This window comes from Setaria viridis, chromosome 3 (genome assembly GCF_005286985.2).
Source record: "Setaria viridis chromosome 3, Setaria_viridis_v4.0, whole genome shotgun sequence".
Taxonomy (NCBI): domain Eukaryota; kingdom Viridiplantae; phylum Streptophyta; class Magnoliopsida; order Poales; family Poaceae; genus Setaria; species Setaria viridis.
In genome coordinates, this window is record NC_048265.2 from 44,944,780 (window position 1) to 44,954,770 (window position 9,991).

Here is a 9,991-nt window from a genome sequence, read left to right on the forward strand (position 1 = left end):
TAGTTACAAAAGCAAGCTGAATAATCATTCAACGGTGGTACTGTGTTGGTCCTAGCCTAGACCGTGCTAGAGGCGCGAGCCTGGATATAAAGAAAGTCACAACGCACCATCGGAAACAATAGAGAAGCACAACAAACAACCCCTTTTCTTCCTTTTTTTTATTTTTATCTTTTTCTTTTTTCCTTTTATTCCGGGGGACTCTCAAAACTGAAAATATATATAGAGGGACTTCAAAAGAGCCAATCACCACAATCTTTCTCTAGAGTAAGCCGAGCTGATCAGGATATACACAACATGGAGAAGTTGAGTATAGGTATGAACTACTATTGCCTCTCTGGAGCACTTTCAATATATGGTATTACCGACCGGAATTAAAAAAGGTTAAAAAATAATTAAAAAAAGTGGGCCACCACCGTCCTGCCTGCTCACGCCGCTGCTTTGCAGCTCCGCCTAGACCACCGTACCACCGAGCTCCAACTCCACCACAGAAACAATCAAAACAATTAGCACTTCACAAGTTGAAGCAAGAGACATGCTAATACAAAAACAATCAATCTGCATAAGATTCTGATTCACAACACATGAGTTCAATTTGATTCACAACACAACACAATCACAAATGAATCATTCACAAACAAATCATGCATTGCCACTCACAAAGAAAACATTCACCGGCTTCTCATATCCACAGGCTCCCCCGCTCGCCATCTCACCTGCACGTGCGCCGGCGGCCAGGGGCCGCCCAAGGAGGCTGCGTGCGCCGGCGGCCAGGGGCCGCCCAAGGAGGCTGCGTGCGCCGGTGGCCAGTGGCCGGGCTAGGGAGGCCCACACGCCAGCAGCAGCCCGTGGATGGAGGAGAGAGTAGGAGATCAAGGAGAGGAAGCGGTGGAGGGAGAGAGAAGCTAGTGGTGGGGAAAGGATAAGGTAGTGGGGAGAGAGATGAGGGCAGTGGGTGATAAAGGTCATCAGGCTAGTGCGGAGAGAGAGTCCATCGGGGGAATAAAAAGAGAGAGGGATATAATCCTGTTGTTGGTTTCAACCGGGACTAAAGATCGCCATTTAGTCCCGGTTGGAACCACCAACCGGGACTAAATCTTTAGTTCCCTAGTGGGACTAAATACCCCATCAGATTTTCTCGTTGTTCCTAACCATTACAACCGGAACTAAAGGGGCTCTTTAGTCCTGGTTGATATTACTAACTGGGACTAAAGATCCCCTATCGAAGCTAGTTTTTGGACCCGGGAGACTTTTGTAGCTGGATGGTCGTTTCTGTACTAGTGGAAATAAGAGTGCACGTGTCTCTATGGTCTAAATATGATGGACATGAACTCAAGAGTGTACTCACCTAATAGTTGAGTTGATGAGCACGAGCACGAGTAATGGGATCAGAAATTGGTGTTGATGTCCTTTGCCTACTATTCATTGTTGCAAAATTAAAAAAATATGGAGAGGCTCAATGTTGAGTCACGGTACCATCTGATCTCACGGCCCACGCTATCAACTGTCCTACATAAAACGGTTGGCACCAAATACAAAATTTAAAGCTCATCCCTTGACCCATTGATTGGCAAAAATACAGAAAACGGTTGGCAATCGGCACCAAACTTTTAGCTAAGAGAGTAATTTCAGAAAAGTAATCTCGGAAGAAGCAAACAGATATATCCTCATCTCATTAGCATCACAATCAAAAACGAACTGGGAACAGCCATGTTCGGGCAATCGGGCCGGTCCTTCACGCAATCGTGTTCTGCCTCTCTCGGCATGACTACAAAACTGGAACAGAAAGGACAACGACAAACTGTCCTTGTGCTATCAATTTTCTCAGCGGTGAAATTGTCCTGATTTCAACTGAACATGACCACATGCAGCTCCAGCTTATAGCGCACACCTTCATCATCTCCGCGGCTGCTGGTGGCTGGCGGCGTCCCCACCGTCCATGCAATCCACCTCCACTGCTGGGCTTCCCTGTTGCCCTCACCTCTTCTAAAGGTGGCCACCAGAACCACCCCCCTCCTCCCCGAACTCTAGCGAGTAAGCTCATAGAAGATGAAGCTATGTTAGAAATAACCCTGGTGCATTAATTTGTGTAGAAGAAATCTACTGCAATTCACATAGTAAAATTGAGTAAAGTAGTAGTAAATTTTTGCTTCACCCTGGTGCATGTGCACCATGGTAGCTCAACGTAGCTTCGCCCCTGCTCGTGGGCCACCTGCAGGGAGACGATCGAACCCCCTTCTTCTTCCCAGTGGAGCGTGCAACCAGGAACATTCCCTGCTCCAGCGACATTGACTTGGGGGCCGTTTGGATTGCAGCCAACTTCAGCCACGCCAAATAGTTGACCTGCCCGTAAAGATTGGCTGCTGTTCGCTTCAAAGCCAACAGGTGGCACGCTCTCAAAAATTTGGCGTCTCCAGTGCACAGGATATGCCGCATGGGGCGAAACACGGGCGGGAAAAACATCCGCCAAGGAATTGGCGTACCATCCCAATATCTCCAGCTGACGTGGTGAATTCCGGTTGGCTGTATTAAATGATATGTTTCTTGCTTTAGCTACATTCTAATTACTTCATTTCTAAACCCCTAATCAAGTTTGGGAACGGTTTGCACCATTGTGTTATGTCGTGATTTAATCTACAAATCATGATATCAGTTGACTATGTTTGAAAAAACAATTATTGAATAACAGGTGGATCCCACTTGCCATACTAACATTTCATAACATTTGGCATGGTCATAATCCAAGCAGCGTTGTTTTCCCTACATTGCCAAATATTTGGCCATTGGTCATGAAAAAATTTTGGAAGGGCAAATTGGGGCTCAAACCAAACATGCCCTTGGACTCCACAGCCCGTTCAACATTGCAACGGAGTGGATGCCTATGACATTCCATGGGCCAGAATCACCATCTTTGATAGAGCCCAAGCGAGGATGTACACTCACTCGTCAAGCACGAGCTTTTTGTTTAACTGCTTCGCATGTCAGCTTGGTCACAGCGACACAGCCCATCACAACAATCAAGATTGGTTGGATGGATCAGGTGTTTAGAAAAATCATGTGGGCTAATCCAGCCAGAGTGGAAGATTCTTTTTTCTTTTTTGAAAACTAGAGTGGAAGATTCTTTTGCCCTTAGCATGGACCATGGAAGCCTTTACTTTTCTTGTTTTTGGGTTCTCATCGTTGGACCTTTAGCCTTTTATATATGTATCAACTTGTTTATTTTTCAGTATTGTTTTTTTAATTGGATCATGGACGCATATAATACTATTTGGTGGCACAAGCGAAATGAAATGCATAGTTTTTCACATTGTTTTGATACTCTATCGTAATAATATATTATGTGCTTTACTTACTCGGATTATATGACTCCGTCAGTAGTTGAAGAATAATATGTGCATTGAGAACCTTAGATGCTAGAATTGCAATCTATATTGTCATGCTGCATTGTCTAGAATTTTTCCTTTTTTATTTAGTTCTTTCTCGAAATAAATTATAGAGATGTTGATCCACTTTTCTCATATACAAAAAGGCCCTCAATGGTTTCATGAATTCCAAATAAGCCAATATTGGTAGTTTCCTGGTCGTCCTACAATGAAAATTCACATAGCTCAATTTGTTAGGGTCAACCCGGAAAAGGTGGAGCTGCAAATGTTGTGAGGAGTTGAAAGTATATATAACAACTTTGCCTTGTAAAGCCTAGTTATGTCAAGGGAGGTATGGTTTGCAATCTCATATTTACCTCTCTAAAAACGAAATTCTAAATAACAGCTAACAACTTAACCCTTAAGATGGTGATAAAGTAGGCGGGGTTGTGTAAGAGTCTTCAGTCTTTGCTTTTCACGGGGATTCACAACTTGTTTGAAAATTTTGTTTTCTTTTGCACGTTTTTGTTTTCTCTGCCCCTCAATCATTGTATCTGTGCTACTTGTTTGTATGAATTATTAATAAAATTTCAGAGAATCTAAACTCGCAGAGACAAATATGCTAGAAAAGAATTGAATGTACTAGAATCGTTGGGTCACCTTGTTCTGGACAAAATGTTCCCATGGGAAAATTTTTGTCAGTTCGAATAGACAAAACAGTAGTATGAATGATTCAAGCATAAACAGAAGCAATAATAATGTGTTGTTTCAAAGATAAATGATCTGCTGAGGAATGAATGATGGTTCATTGCTAGGCATAGATTGCGTTATTGAACTAGTGGTATAGAAATACAAAGAGTACGGCTTTTGTACTACCTTGATCTCTAGATTGCATGAATCATGACGCTATAGTTCTGCTTTTAGGTCATTGCTATTTAGTTACACACATATCATTTTTGTAGAAGCAGTGATCCTATGCTACTTAGTAGTAGGGGCAGGAACACAAGTGCCCCTTTAATAATTATTATGTTGCCGCTTACTTTGGACCAGAGTTTTTCAACAACGTCTAATCCATTTTACTTAGTGTACAGGACATGGATAGAACATCTAAGACATACTTTTTGACAATCACTTTTTAAGTACAAAAAAACGAAAATAAGATGTAGAAATATTTTTATATATAGTCATATTATTCTCATCTCACATGATAAATATAAACACATCATTAGTAAAATTAAGAAAATTGCACATTCATGGCATACATACAATTCACATAACTGAACAAACTTAGCTTTTATTATAAAAAAATTTCGCATTTTGGCAGACATTGATAGGTTGATGTGAGGACCAATGTCAGTTTACATATATCCAAACTAGCAGGATTTGCTAAAAGGTGTAATTCTCAGATAATTTGGAAATATTTTTGTTCCATGAAATGAGTATAAAAAATGTCGTTTTGCAATATTTTGCTCATGTAGAGTAGTGCTCTGAAATTTACTGCAATTTCGACTAAAGTCTAAGAAATCTCGCTACACGTATTCTATAATGAAGTCCATACACACCAGGGATAGTATTCAGTTGGTGTTACAAATTTATAGATCGAGAAGATGACCTTATCTTGTTAGAGAAGGAATTTTTAAAATTATCACCTTCCGGGTTCCGAGTTCATCACCAATTTAATTTTTACAACTTGAACACATCATTAACCTTGGTCTTGAGCTGATCAAGCTCGGCTGCTATGCAATCCTCTCATGTACAGAACTGCCCATGCGCGCACGTGTGTGTCGCGTAATGTTCACAGATCTACATCTAGTTTTGAAAATTTTGATGGATTCCCAAAATTAGATATACTAGTTGCTAGTTAGTACTTTCACGTACTTTTTTATTAAATTTTTTATGGCTGTTGATCTGAGAAATATATTTAAATGATCAAATTAATTAAATTGGGTAAGTCGTACTTGGTCCCACCTATCTAGTACTTGTTGGTACTTCCACCGTACGATTTTTATGGATGGACAGCTCTTATTTTTTGCAACCATTGTGAAAATCCTTAACTTAAAAAAGTCAAATTAAATTAGGTACGGATCCATTATTTTTTTACTTAGTCCCACTCATTTTGTGCTTTTTAGTAGTTTTCTTCATCTACCTCTAGCTACTTCCTATTCTTTTCACCGTGTGATTCTTCTGAATGGGAGGCTCTCATTTTTTCAGCCATCGTAATTAAAAATTAATTAAAATTCTGGCTACAACAGACTCGTCATCTGTACCACCCAAAATTCCATTGTAAGCAACTTCGGTCTAGTTTGTTCTCTAAGATTTAAATAAATCATTTTAAATAAATTACGGTCTTTAAAAACAAAAGAGCACTCAAATTTAATTTTAGTGGCCACAAGTGTTTGATAAGTTTTTATTTGTTTGAAGTGTGGTTTGCAAAATTTCAAAAATATAAATCCTTTTCTCCCCTCCAATCCAATCTGCGGGCTCAAACTTTCTCCATCTCTCTTTTGGCCCAACCTCTTTCTCCCTTTCTTTCTTCAGCCAGCCCAACATTCTTTTTTTTCCCACCCGCCAGCCCAAGAAGGCCCAAACCGGCTTGCCTCCACCGCCTCCCACCCATTAGCTCCTTCTCCGTCCCCTGTCCAGGCACAGGAAACGCACGGGAACCGCACGCATGCACGGGTGAAACCCAGCGTCGCTGGCCCCCCATCTCCCGGTGCCTCTCGGCCTCCCGAGCCCCTCCACAACCTTGCGTCGTTTCCTCTCCCTCACCCCCGGCCTCAAACCGCCGCCCCGTCCTTTCCTATCCCCGGAAACAGCCACACAAAGCTTCAAGGCCATTAATGGCCGGCCGGCTCTCGATTCCCCCCAGGCGCCCCTTCCGCTCCTCCTTGCGCCCTATAAATCCCACCATTCGCACCCACCGAAGCTCCCCTTTCCATTTCGCTGCTCACCCGCCACTATCTCGCGCCTTCTTGCCATCGCCGCCCAAGAGCCTCGCACCGCCGGTTCCTGTTCGCCGGCCCGAGCCTCTGTCTTCCTCCCCTTCGCCGCCGTCGGTGAGGCTCCCTCCCTCTCCACATATCTCTCTCCCTCGCTAGTCCCCTCCCCGCCGCGCCAAGTGCCGATGAGCTCGCCGCCGATGTCGCGCCGCCCGCCGGCCAAACAAGCCTACACAAGGCTCTGCCGGCTCAAGAAAGAAGAAAGGGATAAGGCATTTTGCATTCTAGCCCTTGGAGTTTCTGTTTATTTATGTTCTTATTCCTTGTGTCTTGCTAATCTTGTAGAGAAGCCCCTGTAGTTCTTATATACTTTCTTTTCAACCCGAGCCATGTAATCTTGCATACCTAACCCTGTACCTTTCTGTATTCGCAAGCACTGTTCTCTGAGTCTTGTGAAAATTCCCTTGCTAACCCCTAAAGTATATAGTTAATTCTATTTTAGCCCCTAAAACTTGTTTACTCCATATCTTCATCGTTTTAACTCCGATTTCAACGATTCTTGCGCTCACGCGACCGTCTTTGCATGAACGTTAGTTTTAGGAGTTTGTTTTCAGTCTTTTGTCATGTTTGTTGTATTGTTTTATTTATTGGTTGTTTTGCTTGTGTGATCGTGTAGACGAAGTGCCGTTCGAGGAAGGTCAAGGTCAGGAGCAGCAGCCGTTTGAAGACGAGTACCAGCATTTTGCCGAGGAAGGCAAGTGGTTATCTCCCCCTGCATAATCTTTTTCATCCCAATAATATCATGACTAATCACTTTATTAATTTCTTTTATGTGCATAATTTGACGGGAATGCCTATTAAGGACTTACCTAATTTTTAATCCTGATACTTGAACACCTGTTTAATCATGTTGGGTAGAATTGCTTAGTTGCTTAATTTTGGGATGGTAATAATAATTTTGAGAATATTAATCATGATATTTATTTATGCTATACTTGTGTTAATACAAGATCACTTGATTTAATCAGAACATGGAGAACCATCCAGGAAAATAGTGCCACCATAAGGACTATCATGGCTCTAGTCTTGGCTAATTAATTAAAGACTCTAGTCTGGGGCAATCTTACCGAAAGGGCAAGAGGGGTGGCAGCAGATAGGGTATATCTCGGTCCTCTTGGGAAGTGGGCTTATCTAAGATACTAAACCCACTAGGGAGGGTTATGCCCTGCTACTGATCCGGAAACCTTAGTGGGTTGCCACTTACTAGGGAATCTTTGTAAAGGCCTCGTAGCGTCCCTATGCAATCACACGTCAGAAGTGTGGTATTGTGCCTAGCCCGCACAACATGGTTAGGTTTAAAGTTCTTTTGAACTTTTACGTGATTTGTGGGTAAAGATGTGCAACCTCTGCAGAGTGTAAAACTGATATATCAGCTGTGCTCACGGTTAAGAGCGGCCTGAACCCTCACATGATAATTGAACTTAAAGATGAGAATAAATCGTGGTTCCTTTATCTTTGGGTTAATGTTAATGCTTTGCTTAAGTGGGTTGGTATAAACTTACATATAGTAATTAGGTGATGCTAAATAAAATATGACCAACTAAAATGCTAACCACTTAAAGGCTTGAGCCATTCCTTGATAGCTTTGCATGTTTCTCCTACTTGCTGAGTACCAACCATAAGTGTACTCACCCTTACCCAAACGCTGTTCAGAAGCTTGTGACGACGCAGAGTTCTTCGACGACTTCTAGGAGTTCTAGGCGGGCGTTCACCAGTCAAGCATGTGGCGAAGCTTCGCTGTGTGTGTGCGTGTTAAGTTATCGATGAACGATTAAAAACCTTTGTGTCTATCTTCCGGAGTGTAATAAGTTATCTACTATTTTTATTTACGTTTTTGAACACTGTTTTTGATGTATTCACTTATGAAGTCAACAATGTGTGAGAACGGATCCTGGCACACATATGCTATGCATTCGGTTTTGTCCAGAAATCGGGTGTGACATCATCCTAACTATAGTTCATATACATGCTAGAATGATATAGTTCATATACATGTAGTACAACGGACTCATCAGCATCCTAACTATTTGGCAAGCTAGGCGTTGGCGAGCGATCCAGAGCGAGCGCACGCCGCGGAGACGTTAGCGTCGTGGCGAGCGAGTCGCCGGGGCGCCCGGAACGGGTGCGTGGCGTGGTCACCGGTGCGCGAGTCGCGCGGCCGTTGCTATGCAACAGGAGTTCGACTGCCCCACGCGTCCAGCCGTTTCAACTAATCAACTCCACACAAGAACCCAATTCGCTCCCCACGCAGGCCTCCTCAATATACGATGGCGCCCAGCAACGAGCGGATCTAGATCACGATCACCCCGCGATGGCGCCGGCGGCGCTCCTACGGAAACGCAAGCTCGACGGCGATGCTCCTCCCGCCGTCGCCGCCACCAACGACGGCCAACTGCTGCCGAGGGACATGCTGCGCGAGGTCCTGCTCCGCCTGCGGGCCGCCGAGCTCTGCCGCCTCCGCCTCGTCTGCCGGTCGTGGCGGTCGCTGACGTCCGACCCGGGCTTCGCCGCCGCCCACGCGTCCCGGCACCCGCCGCACCTCGCCGCCCTCCACTCCGACACCGGCGAGGCGCACGTCCTCGACCTGGCCGGCGGCATCGTCAAGCGGGTACGGGTCTACCAGCTTGGCATCGATCGGAGCAATGATTTCCACCTGGATTGCGTCTACGGTTGCTGGTGGCAAGCCTTCGTGCTCGGCGTGCCCGTCGGTGAGATCGCCGCCGACATAGCCTACGAGGAGGAGATCAGGTACGGGAAGGACGTGCCAAAGTATGTGCTTGGCCATGTCCCCTCCACCGGAGAGTACAAGGTGCTCGCCATTAATTTTTCCTTAGAACTCGAAGGCGAAGGCGACATCTACCAAGGCTGGTGCCTCGCACGTCCAGTCATGACATGCGATGTCATGACTCTTGGCAGCGGCAGCGACCGGAGGAGGGTGAGGCCAGGGCCTCCGGTGCATGTTGCGTTCGCGCTGTGGCACAGGACGGTCGTGGATGGAGTCGCCTACTTCTTGATCGATGGGTGCGACGACAGAATTGTTGACCCGGATTGCATAGCCTCATTCGACATGGCGGCGGAGGAGTGGAGGCCGATGACACTCCATGGGCCACAGATCAGCCTCCTTGGTTCTACTTCTACCAAGGAGAGGATGCACTACATTCGCCACGCAGAAGGTTTTTGGTTAGCCGGTCTGAATGGCAGCTTGGTCGCAGTGCATCGCAACGATCGAGATTGGTCCATGGATCTTTGGGAACTGGTCGACATGGAAAGGTCCCTTTGGACCAAGCAATACTCCATGCCACGAATACCGTTTTGGGACAGTTATGGATTTGTTTGTCCACTGGTGGTTTTAGATGACGGAAGGATAGTTTTCTGGATGCACAATGCAGGAGTCATAACGGCATACGATCCGAAAATAAGTTCATGGGATTACCTCTTCGGAGTGGGACAATATTATGACGTTACCATGCACCAGGGAAGCCTTTTATGTTCACATCGTCCTCTTGGTTGATCATTTTAGCCTTTTCCACTAGGCGCTAGCTAGCGTCCACTGCATTTTATATATACTTTTTTCCCTAATATTTTTTCCCTCTTTAGTAATTGGATCATGGATGTCATATATAATATTGTTTT

The 9,991-nt window shown here is 44.7% G+C and overlaps 1 protein-coding gene across 1 annotated transcript; it reads left to right on the forward strand.

The window, feature by feature from the left end:
- The first annotated feature begins 8,669 nt into the window (after positions 1 to 8,669).
- LOC140222292 (uncharacterized) lies at positions 8,670 to 9,715 on the forward strand. The gene is made up of 2 exons (XM_072292455.1): positions 8,670 to 9,628; positions 9,712 to 9,715. The coding sequence occupies exons 1-2, from the start codon at positions 8,670 to 8,672 to the stop codon at positions 9,713 to 9,715; spliced, it is 963 nt and encodes a 320-aa protein (XP_072148556.1).
- The last annotated feature ends 276 nt before the right edge of the window (positions 9,716 to 9,991 follow it).